The sequence below is a fragment of the Mustela nigripes genome, chromosome 8 (assembly GCF_022355385.1).
Source record: "Mustela nigripes isolate SB6536 chromosome 8, MUSNIG.SB6536, whole genome shotgun sequence".
Classification (NCBI taxonomy): Eukaryota; Metazoa; Chordata; class Mammalia; order Carnivora; family Mustelidae; genus Mustela; species Mustela nigripes.
This window is the reverse complement of record NC_081564.1, coordinates 9,960,855-9,973,969: the sequence shown is the minus strand read 5'-3', so window position 1 is coordinate 9,973,969 and position 13,115 is coordinate 9,960,855. Positions and strand designations below refer to the sequence as shown.

Genomic DNA, 13,115 nt, shown 5'->3' with positions numbered 1-13,115 from the left:
ACGTGAGTCAGACTCGCATGGTGGTCTAACAGCTCTCCCGTCTCCCTGCCTCAGGCATTGCCGCTAGCAAAGCCCTGGTCTGTTGAACCCCATCTTGGCATCATTCCAGAGGCTCTGTACTAACAGATAACACGACTCTCTGACTCCCCATGGTGGAGTTTCTGGGAATAACTCAAAGTCTAAGGTCCTTTCTTTAAACATTTCCAGATTTGCACTGGAAAAAGCTGGATTGCTTCTTTGGTGGTGGGGCTCTGGACTGCTGGAAGGACAAGTTGCTGATTCAAGGGGGCTCCAAATGGGGTCACTGCAATGCTGCCAACTGCCTTTGTCCCAATGGAGGGCACAGAGCCACAAAACACCTCATATGGGCAAGTGACACACCAATCTGTCTGAGATGCCAGACTCACACTCTAGCCAGTTCTGGGCGCCATCAAGGTGTGACCTTGGACAGGCTTATTTCCTTCTCTGGGCCCAGTGTTCAGTCATCTTGGGGAAGCTCTCTAGTTCTCCCTTTGCAAGGATCTAGGACCCCCTCTGGGGTCGACTCACAGTCCCAGTGACTCACAGCTTGACGAATGGATCTGAGTAGCCGTTGGCGTCCATGGCGGCCAGGTGCACGCAGCGTATGATGCCCACGATGAGGCCTCCCTGCTGTGTGCTGTACATGAGGGACACCAGGATCTTGCCACGTTCCTCTATGTCACCAATACGTTCCACCTGCTGCAGTAGAAGAGGGTATATGAGTCTAGGAAGGGGAGGAGGCCGGGCGACTGGATGGATGGCTAGTGTTAGGGAGGAGTCTGTAGAGAGGAGGAAGAGCTGGCCCTCCCCAGTATGCTCAGCACCACGGACAGCAGACACCCTCTGGTCTCCAGGGCTCACCAACATGGGTGCAAATCCAAGGCACACTAGGGTCGAAACTTTACTCTGACTTAGACATGGACAGAGCCCTGAGTGATCATAAGTGGGGCTAGACCCTGCTTCCAGTCTGACTCCAAGCTCAGATTTGCCACAGTCAACCAGCCTTCTCACAGTTAGAGTCCCTGGGGTTGCATGAGGGACCTGGGCAAAGAGTGCAGAGGAGTGGTCCAACCCCAGCCTCCACGTCCCCATGGACAGAGGGAGAGTGACATCGCTCTGGTCCTGCAGAACTGCCAGCAGAGCTTCACCAACAAACAGGGGAACTCGAGGGTGTGTCCTGGGGGTGAGAATGTGGGGTGGGGTGCCCACGCAAGGTGGGGGCTCCAGGTCTCGTGGGTCTTGTGTTCTAATGCCTCGGGCACAAGGGTACGCCTCTTGTGGTAAACTGACAGGCAAGTGGTTTTAGGAGAAAGAAAGAAGGTGCTAGGCAAGAGAGGAAAGAGATGGTGGACCCCGACTGTGGCTTCGATACCCCCTTAGTGCTCACCTCCTCCTCATAAAGGGCCATGCCTCGGGCTGACCCAGTGGTTCCAGCACGCTTCATCTTAGAGGAAGGAAATAGAAAGGAAAGATAACATGAGTCTGTGAGGCTCATCTCCCTGCACAAGAAGGACCAGAAAACCCTCACCCTTCCGTCAGCATCCAGACCCATGAGGGCGGGACCTCCAAGCTTCTGTGGCCCTCCAGCTCTTCCCCTTTTAGACAAAACTTACATAACATTAACCATTTGACAGACCATGTGAATGCACACCAGTCTATGATATAGGGCATATTACTAACTCATTTTACAGAGGAGGGCACTGAGGATTAGAGTGGTTAAGCCACTTGCCCAAGATCACAGTAAGTGGCAGGACCCCCCCCCCCGCCATACACAAAACAGGTAAGCTTTTATCTGCTCCAGTAGAAGTGGCACAGGGGTCTTGGGGTCTGAGCCACCGGGTACTTCTTCCCCTGTGGCTCCTAAGGTCCTTTTGTGGGATTCTAGCGCTCTGGGGAACACTACGTGAAAACCCCCGGCTGAGTCCAACCTCCTCACTTTAGGGATAAGGAAAACTGTGATCCAGAGGAGACGGGGGGCACTGATGAGGCCCCTGCCTTTGGTGGGGCACATGGGGGTAACTGGAAGAGGGATGGTTAAGGGCAAAAAACAAAAGATCAGGAGGGTCCTGTGGCTACTCCAGGCCTCTGCCTGTCCTGCCACCTTCGTGCCTCTGGGGCTGGTTGATTCCCTCACAGCAAAAAAGGCAAACTCCGGAGCTAAAAACCCAGATGGGGGAAACCCAGATGGGGGCCTGGCCACAGTCCTGACCAACTGTACTCACTGGGTGAGGGATGGAAGAAGGGGCTGGAAGAAGCAGCTGTCACAGGAAAAGACCCAGAGGAAACACCTCACTCTTTGGATTGTGCGTAATGATTTATTTGGAGCCTGGCACTTGGTGTAAATTGCTCCTTGCAATTTTCCTTGTCGTGTCTTGTTCCTTCGCTGGTGCTACACAAAGACGGTGTGGCACACAGATCCTCCATCCTCCGGCCGGCCATCTGGTAGGAGGATGCCGCAGGATTTCCTCTACTGCCCGCAATAGCGTCCCCACGGGGAAGCTGGCCCGCTGCCCAGGGGAGCAGGCACCCTGGTGACTGCAGGAGGGCTAGGCTCTGGCTGGTGCCTGAGAGCACAGCCACTGATTTGCGGTGGGATCTTGGCTGCCCGCTCCCCCTTTAACCTATGGGCTCCTCCCCAAGGGGCCCATAGGTAAAAGGGCTGATTCGATTATCTCTGAAAATAGATGGCTGGGTCCCACTGTACCTCACTAAGTCAGGATCTCCAGGGAGACCCCCACAGATCTGAGTCTGTAAAGCTCTGGTTTAAAAATCTCGAGTTGGGAACTGAGTTTGCCGCCGCCACTGGGCCACCATCTCTCGCTCGCTAACTCCAGTGCCCAGCACTATGGGGAAGGAGGGGAAGTGAGTAGGTCTCCAGGGCCAGGGCTCACACAGCCCACTGGACTGCACCCTCTACCGAAGGGCTGAAAAACCTCATTGTTATAGGCCTGGTGCTATGAAATCAGACATTTTCAGAAATGCACTGAGCATCCAAAGATGCACAAACTTCCTTTGCAGCATCTGGGGCGAGCAGGTACTCAGGACTGCAAAACTGATCTGTGTGTCCAGAGTGCAGCTCTGGGGGCTTTGCAGGAGGCTAGGGAGGCCTCCCTGTGGGGTCTTTATAAAGACGCCAGCATGGGTGGTCTCCATGCCAAACGTGTAACGACTGTGCCAGAGACATCCTGCGAGGATATAGCACACGTGGAAACGTCCTTGAGACTCCACTAGGAGGGAAAATGTTCCATTCTTAAAAAAAATAAAAAATAAAAAAGTCTTCCTGTTATTGGTAGTTCTGAAAGTGAAGTATTTTTTCTTCCCTGGAGTCAAAAGATACCTAAGTAATGACTGCCAGCAGAAAAACGGGACAGAAGTCAGGTATTGGCAAGGTTTCTGTCTTCATCTGCGTGTGAGTTTTTAACAAATGTGGGGACCTAAGGCATGAATGCAAGTTAGTACGTGTGGACAGTTCTCGGCAGGTTCAACGTTATAACCATGATCAATAAACCGGCTACATTTTTTCTGGACAATGCCAGCATTTGTTTTTCTGTTTGTTTGTTTTTGTTTTTCAAACAAGGAAATTTCCTATCGATGGCAGCTAATTGGAATTTGTGGCATTTTTGTCATACAAAATGTCATACATTCCCAGTGACGGAATGCATCGTCACTACACTCTTCTAATTGAGTTGTCCTGCCTGCAAATACATGTTTTTAATGTTGTCTGTCTCTTGTACTGTTCCTGTAAGTTTGTTATTAAAATACATTAAACTTTAAAAAAGAAAAATAAAAATCTCCAGTTGATTCTGAGGTATGGCCCTACTGGAGAGCCTCAGTGTGGTTCCTGTTCTGTCCGAAAAGGCGAGTGCCACACCGAGGGGTCATAGCTCCTATTGCACACTAACCCTTAAAGGACCTTATGAAGCTGGTACTTACTACAGGATTCCATTTTGCAGATGAGAAAAGTAAGGCCTAGAGAGGTTAAGTAATTTGGTTAAAATAAAGTAAAATATAAATAAAATAAATAAATAAAATAATAAAATAAGTAATTTGGTTAAAAAAAGAGGTTAAATAAATAATACATGGCAGAGCCTGAGATCCAGACCCAGGGAGTCTGGCTCCAGAGTCCGTGCTCTTAAGCAGTACGTGACCTTGTCTCCTGTCGCTCTGTGCGGTGCTTTATGCACTCATGACCGGCAAGTGGGTCAGCCAGCGTTATTTTCCACGATAATACACAGTTAATTCATGAGTGCTTATTAGACACTAGGTTCTTCCCTGATTCTATCTTTCATGCAATCCTCCTCTGGCGCAGGTCCTGTTAGAAAGCCCATTTTGTAGACAAGAAAAACTGAGGCTCAGGAGAGTTCAGACTCTTGACCAAGGCCAGGGAACAGAGAAGTGGCAGAGCTGGGCTTTGAACCCAGGCAGGCCACACTGCTATAGCACACTGCCCTTCCCAGTTTCACCATGGAGGATTCCGAGGTCAGAACTGATGCCAACACAGGGTTGGTAAAAGGCAGAGCTGGGATGCCAACCCCCACACTCTGATCCGAAATCTCCCTCCTACCTCTACTGTCGGGCACCCCGCAGATCACCCCCTTTGCAGGCCCAGAGGAAGGCCCCCCAGCCCCCAAATCCTTCTCTCCCATCACGCCCTCGGGCAAAGGTGCTCACCGGGATCACCCGCTCCAGACAGATATTAAAGTTCTTCTTCTGGTTGGGCTTCAGTTTCTTGAGTGAAAATCTGGTCTCACCGATAAACTCGTTATGGCCAAATTTGTCCTCATCACAGACAGAGATCCTGCGATCGACGTCAGGGGTGGGGAGAGAACACAGAGCCCCAATTGAGCAAATACTATGTATCAAAATTTATGATTGATAACTGGCAGGGAATGGGTAATGAGCATAGGAATACTTCAATTTCCTACTTCTTCTTCTTTTTTTTTTTTTGACAGAGAGATCACAAGTAGGCAGAGAGGTAGGTAGTGGGGGGTGGATGTAGCAAGCCTCCTGCTGAGCAGAGAGCCCGATGTGGGGCTCGATCCCAGGACCCTGGGATCATGCCCTGAGCCAAAGGCAGAGGCTTTAACCCACTGAGCCACCCAGGTGCCCCTCCTACTTCTTGAGCACTAGGTCAGCTACTTTACGTTTCTTCTTCATTGCAGTGTAACTTCCAGGCAGTAATGTGCCCACATCTTAAATTTATAGCCCACTGAACTTTTGTATATGCATACACTGACGGAACCACCCAGATCAAGATCTAGAACATTCTGGCTCCTGGAAGATCTCCATGCTCCCTCCTAGTCTTGACCTCCTTTAATGAAAACCACCCTCTTGGCTTCTGCAAGATTCCTATCATCTTGTTTGGGGCCCTCATATACATAAAACCAGATGGCATGTCTTCCTTTATGCTTGGCTTCTTTTGCCCAGCATTATTGGTGAGCATCACCCGTGTCTACAGTAATGTGTCCTTTTCATGGCTGTATAGTATTCCATTGTATAGCCATCCCAGAATACTTCTGCTACTGAAGGACATTTGGTTTGGGCCAATTTCTAGCTTTAAGCTATGATGAATAAAGCTTCCAGAGAACACTCCTGTCTGAGTCTTTTGTATGCACATGGATGTATTTCTACTGTGTATCTTCCTAGGGGTGGACATGCTGAGTCCCAGCCTACACATATGTTTAGCTTCAGTAGAAACTTCCAGTTTTCCAGAGTGTTTCCACCCATTTTACCCCCACGCAGGCCATGCTGGTTCTGGCTGCTCTTCTTTCTTGCTAACTTTGATTTTTGTTGGTCTTTCAGCAATAGTATCTCACTGCGGTTTTGATTTATAGTTCCCCGGCAGCTAAGGAATGCTTTATGGCCATCTACACATAATCTTCTGCAAAGTTGGGCCAGGAATGTTGTCAGCCTCTCTTGCTTTAATGTGTTCTCCATGCAAACCTGTGAGTTTCTCACTTTAGAGTGGAGACTGGGGGCCAGAGAGGTAGAATAATTTTTTCCTGGTAAGAGGCAGAACCAGGATTTGAATCCAGATCTCTGTGAATCCTCAAACACTATATTGTCCCTGGTTATCTGCTCCGAATAGCAGTGAGTAGGAAGAAGTACACACAGAAAGGGCAGGTCACGGAAAGGTCCCTCGGGAGGTGAAAAGGACCGGTCACGGCATGATAATTCATCCTGACAGACACCAAAGGGGAGGAAGGATGCATCCCCCTGAGGCACGGGAGGTAGGGACCAAGGGTATCTTCCCCCTTGGCCATCGACTTGCTTCATCAATTTGCTGAATAATGTTCAAAGCGCTGGAGAGCCAGGGCACCCTCATGGCTGGGCCCCACACTGGTTAGGACTGGGAAAACAAGCTGTCTCTGCTTGGCTGGTGAGGCTGTGACCAACCTCGTCCCTCCGCAGGGCCACATGTCTCCAAAGACTTAAGGATCATCTTTTTTTTTTTTTTTAAGATTTTATTCATTTATTTGACAGAGAGAGATCATAAGTAGGCAGAGAGGCAGGCAGAGAGAGAGGAGGAAGCAGGCTCCCCGCTGAGCAGAGAGCCCAATGTGGGACTCGATCCCAGGACCCTGAGATCATGACCTGAGCCGAAAGTAGAGGCTTAACCCACTGAGCCACCCAGGCATCCAAGGATCATCATTTCTGAACCAATAATGCCAGTTCTAGGAATTTATCTCAAAGACATAAGAAGTGCAAAAATCCTTAACTACAAAGGCGTTTATCACTGTTGTTTCAAATAACGTATGTATTCCATAATGGGGGATACTTAAGAGAGATCATGAAACAACCATAAGAATATAACATGGAAAACAGTGTTGTTATTGGTCATCAGGGAAAGACAAGACTGTAACGCAACACCACTACACACCCACCAGAACTGCCGGAGCGACAATGTACTGATGAGGCTGTGAACGAATGGGGACTCTCGTACATTCCCTACGGAAAATTGTCAGTTTCTAAAAAGCCGAGCATACACCTACACTAGGAGTCTCCCATTACACTCCTGCGAAGAAAAGCACGCGTAATACAACGTCACTAGACTGTTCCTAGCAGTACTACTATAATAGCCCCCAAAGGGAAACCAACCAAATGTCCATTAATAGTAGAACAGGTAAAGGAAACTAGTGCAGTCACACAAAGGGATACTAAAGAGTGGAAAATTGGGCACACTGGGTGGCTCAGTGGGCTGAGCCTCCGACTCTTGACTTTGGCTCAGGTCATGATCTCGGGGACGTGGGATTGAGCCCTGCATCAGGCTCTGTGCTCAGCCAGGCATCTGCTTGGGATTCTCTCTCTTCCTCACCCTCTGCCCCTCACCCCCTCACCCCACCGTGTGCTCTCTCTCTCTCTCTCTCTCTCTCTAAAATAAATGAATAAATCTTAAAAAAAAATAAAGATTGACAAGAATCAACAATCTACAACTACACACACAACTTGGGCAAGTATCACAAATACAATATTAAGTGAAAAGACAGGAAAGATTCACGCTGTACCATTCCCTTCATGTAAAGTACAAAGCCAGACTGAGTTCATTGTCCTTTACGTGTCAGGGTTGTGATTACCCTTGGGGGGAGTTCCTCACTAGAGGGACAGTACCAGGGACAGGGTGTCTGCAGTCTGGGAATGTTCTGTTCCCAGACCTCAGAGTGCTGCGTAAAAACTCATCAATCTGTACAGTTTTCATGTGTGCATTTTCCTAAGTGGCTGTTACCCTTCAATAAAAATGCTTTCTTTTAAAGATTTTATTTATTTGACACAGAGAGAGAGAGATCACAAGTAGGTAGAAAGGCAGGCAGAGAGAGAGAGGGAGAAGCAGGCTTCCCACTGAGCAGAGAGCCTGATGGGGGGCTCGATCCCAGAACCCTGAGATCATGACCCAAGCCGAAGGCAGAGGTTTAACCCACTGAGCCACCCAGGCACCCCAAAAATGCTTTCTTAAAATAATAGTGTAGCTGGTGGGAATGGATGTGGAACAGCCAATTTGAAAAGCAGTTTGTATGACTTGTAAAAGAACAACACACAAAAAAACATCCACTATGATCCAACAAACACTCCCTTTTGGCTTCTATCCTAAGGAGACACTAGTATGTACACAAGGAAGCGTAAAGAATGCTCGTTGCAACTTTGTAAAAGAGAGAAGCTGGGAACAACCTAGATGTCCTTCCACAAGATCGTGGCTGAAGAAACTGATACCATTTACGTAAAATTTAAAACAGGCCTGGGGCGCCTCGGTGGCTCAGTCGGGTTAAGTGTCTGACTTTTTTTTTTTTTTTTAAGATTTTATTTATTTACTTAACAGAGAGAGATCACAAATAGGCAGAGAGGCAGACAGAGAGAGAGGGGAAGCAGGTTCCGCACTGAGCAGAGAGCCCGATGCGGGGCTCGATCCCAGGACCCTGAGATCATGACCTGAGGTGAAGGCAGAGGCTTCGCAGGCACCCCAAGAGTCTGATTCTTGATCCCAGGACAGATCGAGCCCCATGTGGGGCTCTGCAGCTCAGTGGGGTGTCCGCTTGAGATTCTCCCTCTCTCTCTGCCCCTCCTGGCTGCTCACTCTCTCTCTCTCTCTAATAAATAAATCTTTAAAAAAATTTAAAAACATTCCAGACAATGCCATCATTGTTTCTAGATACATAATCATGTAGTTGACGTCTAAAGCATGCTTGGGAATGATGGCCATACAATTCAGTGTGCGTTTTGCCCTGAGTAGGGGACGAAGAAAAGGAAGGGATGGGCAGGGGGAATATGACGGGAGCTTTGGTCCGCATCTGCAATGCTTTCTTTCTTGAAAATGATATCAGTTTTAAAAGCTGAAGAACATACAGCAAAATATTAAGATTTTCTTAAAGACTAAGAGCTGCTACTGGGTATTTACGCCAAAGACACAGATGTAGTGAAAAGAAGGATCATCTGTATCCCAATGTTCATAGAAGCCATGGCCATAATCACCAAACTGGAAAGAGCCAAGATGCCCTTCAGCAGACGAATGGATAAAGAAAATGCGGTCCGTATATACAATGGAATATTATGCAGCCATCAGAAAGGATGAATACTCAACTTTTGTAGCAACATGGGCGGGACTGGAGGAGATTATGCTGAGTGAAATAAGTCAAGCTGAGAGAGTCAATTACCATGTGGTTTCACTTACTTGTGGAGCATAAGGAGTAACATGGAGGACGTAAGGAGAAGGAAAGGAAAAGTGAGTTGGGGGAAATCGGAGGGGGAGTCGAACCATGAGAGACTATGGACTCTGAGAAACAAACTGAGAGTTTTGGAAGGGAGGGGGTGGGGGGATGGGTGAGCCTGGTGGTGGGTATTGAGGAGGGCATGGACTGCATGGAGCCCTGGGTGTGGTGCATAAACAGTGAATCTTGGAAACACTGAAAAAATTAAATTAAATTAAATTTTAAAAAAAGACTGAGTGCCGAGTTTATGGATGTTTGTTTTATTATGTTTACACTTTTCTGTACGGTTGTAATATTTAATGATAAAACATTTTTTAAAATTTGTGATAAATCGTTCTGTGTAACACACCGAAGCAGTCAAATATTTGGCAGATCTAAATGTCTTCCCACAGCTATCACTCTAAGATACAATGTTAAGGGAAAAGGCAAGTTCCAGATCTATACAGCAGGGTACTTTCTAGGTTGTAAGCAGTAGTAGGAATAGGCACACATTCACGGAGGGAGAGAGTGGACCCAGGCTGGTGGAGGGGACTGACATTTTTTTTTTTAATTTTAACAAAGGCTGCTTTTATTTATTTGAGAGAGGCAGCAAGCAGGCAGGGGAAAGAGAGAGAGCAGGAGAGTGAGTGAGCAGGGGAGAGGGAGAAGCAGACTCCCCATTGAGCAGGGATCCACTGATTGGGGGCTCGATCCCAGGATCCTGGGATTGTGACTTGAGCCAAAGGCAGATGCTTAACTGACTGAATCACCTACGCACCCTGGGGTCTAACATTTAAAAGGAGCTTTGCCTTCTCTGTATGTTTTTATTCACAAGAAACATGTATTTGCTTATTACCTGCATAATTAAAAATGCAATTTAACAGAACACTGGAGAAGAATATAAAGAATATTAAATGGCATCAATATAGTGTTAAAAGAGGCTGATTAATTATTAGAACCATCTGTGTTTAGAACACTTAATTTTATAAGAAACGTTTGTACACATTGTAAATACACACACACACACACACACACACACACACACACATAAATACACATATGACCTGAACGTCCAGACACTATGATGTTAAGAGTTTTATCTGTATTTTCAAAAGTCTCTACCAGAAACATATGTTGTTTTTGTAGAGGTAAAAAAGAAAGAAACTTTGCAGATATATTTTCAAGAGTGGCCTCTGGCCCCTCTTCTCCATTTCCCCAGCCTCAGTCCCCTCCCCAACCACGCGCAGGTACCTGAGCGTCTTCCTCTGCATGTCGTCGTCTGTGATGCCGTGATAGACAAGGGTCTCATTCCAGACGGGGTTCCGGGTGTTCCGCAGAGTTTTCGTACGAAGCTTGTTGGACTAGAGCCCAGAGAGATAGACAGACACCTGCCTTGGTGGGAAGCCAGCCCTGCAGCCCCATCCTTTGGGTTGACTTGGGGTAGGTGGGTGGGTGATGTAGGAGTCTGCTCCCCTTACAAGTGTCTGGGGGCCCAGTTGCTCCCATGTATGCTCTCAGTGAGTGGAGGGCATATCCCATGCTGCTATAGCCGTCATCAGTAATGGGCACTGGGCCACCCCTCCCTCCATGTGCAGGGCCCTCTCTTTGAACTTTCCATTAAGATTAGAAAGCATGAGGGGGAAAAAAGTGATTTATAGGTCAGAAAGGCAGAAATAAAGAGTCACCCACTTATAGGCAGTGAAAAAACAATTTCTGGGACATACTGAAATGGTTTATTCTGTCTCCCCAAATAGCATCCTCCATGCTTAAAAGTCCTTAGCGGACAAGGTTTTCATTTTACTCTAAGAAAGACAACTAACAAGGCACTATATCCAGAAGAGGTGGCCTGGTAGCAAATCTAATTCATACTAACATGTAAATGACTCACTGGACACTTTGGCAAAGCCAGTTTGGATTTGGGTGTGAGCAAAGAAGAGAGTGTTGAGGAGAAGCAAATGTCACTGGCGGGTCAGAATGAATAGCGGCCAAACACTTCACAGTTTGGCTATGTCCATGAAAGGGCCTCTCCTTTCTTGATCCAAAGAAAGAAAAAGGGAGAGACAGTGTGTATGTGAATGCATACAAGTGTGTCCTCTTTGTGTCATGGGGCATTTCCTACTTGCATAGATTTTTAATGGCCATTCTCCTAAGATCATGCAACCAAGTGTATAGTCACCCTTGTTTGGGGGACATGCATGTCAAATTAACACAACAAAGCAGAAAATAAAATTCAAGAAAGCACCCTTTCATTTCTAGCCATGTGCTCTGAGTGGGTCCGTCCAAAAAGAGGAGAATTAACTCCACTGTCCTTCCCCAGAGCAAGGTAGAGATACGGAGGTGAGCGAGCTGGCTGGGGAGAGAGAGGCGGGCGGGGCAGCAGAGCGCCTTTGCTCCGTAACAAACATTTTCTCAGGTGCTTAGCACTAGAGCCTGGAGAGAGTTATTCATTTCTCTTTGGAGAGGAGAAGCATTTGGATGGGACATAAAGTGGGTGGGGGAGGTGAGCCACGGTCAGCACTGGGGAGCCACTGAAGGTATCTGAGCAGGCGGATGGCCTAATTGGGGCTTCTGCTTCTCTCCTGGACTTCGGCAGCTCCCTGCAGCCCCCATTTCTTGGCTGGAGACATGGGCAGAGCACCTGCCCCTCGAAGGGGAATGATTCGTGGTCTACCCCATACCCCTTGCAAGGACTTTGCCACTCAGGAAGGAGGGGCGTTTGGGGCCAGTTAGGGGGGCTATTTTAGGCTCTGATCTGGGAACCTTGGGTGCCTGCCAGGGCCCATGTGCCCAGTCTGCTGAGAGGTCCAGGCCATATGGTACCTTGCTGGCTCCCGGCAGGAGATGCAGCTTCACGTAGGGATCTGCCAAGCCGTTGGAATCCATGGGCTTCAGTCCCTGCGACAGAAAAGGCAACAGCATGAAGGGCCTTGGGAGGGCCTGACGCTCAGCTGTCACAGGCACAGCCCCTGGCATCTGTCCTGCCCATCAGTCCTCCTGTGTGCTTCCTCTTCCAAAGACAGAGGAGGGAAATGAAGTATGCTGGGAAGAATGGTAGAATCAGGCAAACGGGGTTTGGAGCCTGGCCATGTTACTTCCCAGCTGTGTGACTTTAGGCAAGTTCCTTAACCTCTCTGAGCCTCATTTTCCTCATCTGTCAAAGGCGATAACAGTACCTGCTTCACAGAGTGGTAAGACTTAAACATGGTTCTAGCCTGGTGCACAGTGATTTCTGCATCAAGGCTGGACTGTTGTTCTTAGCATGGAAGGAAATGTTCCAGAACAAGGATGGGAGAGAAAGAGAAGCTGGGGAAAGGGGGCCTGAGTTCTGGGCCCACACTCATTTTGGAGACCTCAGTTTTTCCATCCATAAAATGGGGAACACAGGATCTGTCTGGACCCCCGCCTCCTGGGCTTGAATGAGGCTTGAGTGAGACACCATGGGGGAAGGGAGTTTTCCTGGGGTAGTAATTAAACTGGGATTGTTAATATGAGCAAGACCCCAAATTCCTGGGGCCCAGACATACTCTGTCCAATGTCCTATGCTAGGGCTGGGCAGGTGTTCCCACCTCTAGGCTCCTGGTATCCTCTCCCATAGTACTAATCCCAAAGCCATGCATCTTTGTGGCCTCAGTTTCCCTATCTGTTCAGTGGGACTGTTTGCAGTCCCTGTTCGTGGGGTTTTGGGGGGATTAACTGAGACCTCACCTGTGAAGGGTGAGCTCTGGGTATAGCACTAGTGGGTGTGGACAATGGGGAGAGGGTGCCACAAAGTAGGAGATAGGGAGAAAGCTGGCAGAATAGCCTCATAGGTAAGAGCACAGGCTCTTGAGCAGGACTTCCTGGGTTCAAATCCCAGCTCTGCCACTTCCTGGTATGTGATCTGGGCAAGTCACTTAAGCTCTGTGCCTCAGTTTTGTT

The 13,115-nt window shown here is 48.2% G+C and overlaps 1 protein-coding gene across 7 annotated transcripts in view; it reads right to left on the bottom strand.

Moving 5' to 3' along the window:
• RPH3A (rabphilin 3A) overlaps nucleotides 1–13,115 on the bottom strand; it is a 261,251-nt gene that overhangs the window by 8,402 nt on the left and 239,734 nt on the right. For all 7 annotated transcript variants that reach the window (XM_059408465.1, XM_059408470.1, XM_059408469.1 and 4 more), the window contains 5 exons: nucleotides 12,018–12,092; nucleotides 10,449–10,558; nucleotides 4,693–4,819; nucleotides 1,409–1,465; nucleotides 566–720 (listed from right to left, as the gene is read on the bottom strand). In XM_059408465.1, coding sequence (XP_059264448.1) covers nucleotides 566–720; nucleotides 1,409–1,465; nucleotides 4,693–4,819; nucleotides 10,449–10,558; nucleotides 12,018–12,092 — 524 coding nt within the window. The remainder of the gene's footprint in view (nucleotides 1–565; nucleotides 721–1,408; nucleotides 1,466–4,692; nucleotides 4,820–10,448; nucleotides 10,559–12,017; nucleotides 12,093–13,115) is intronic.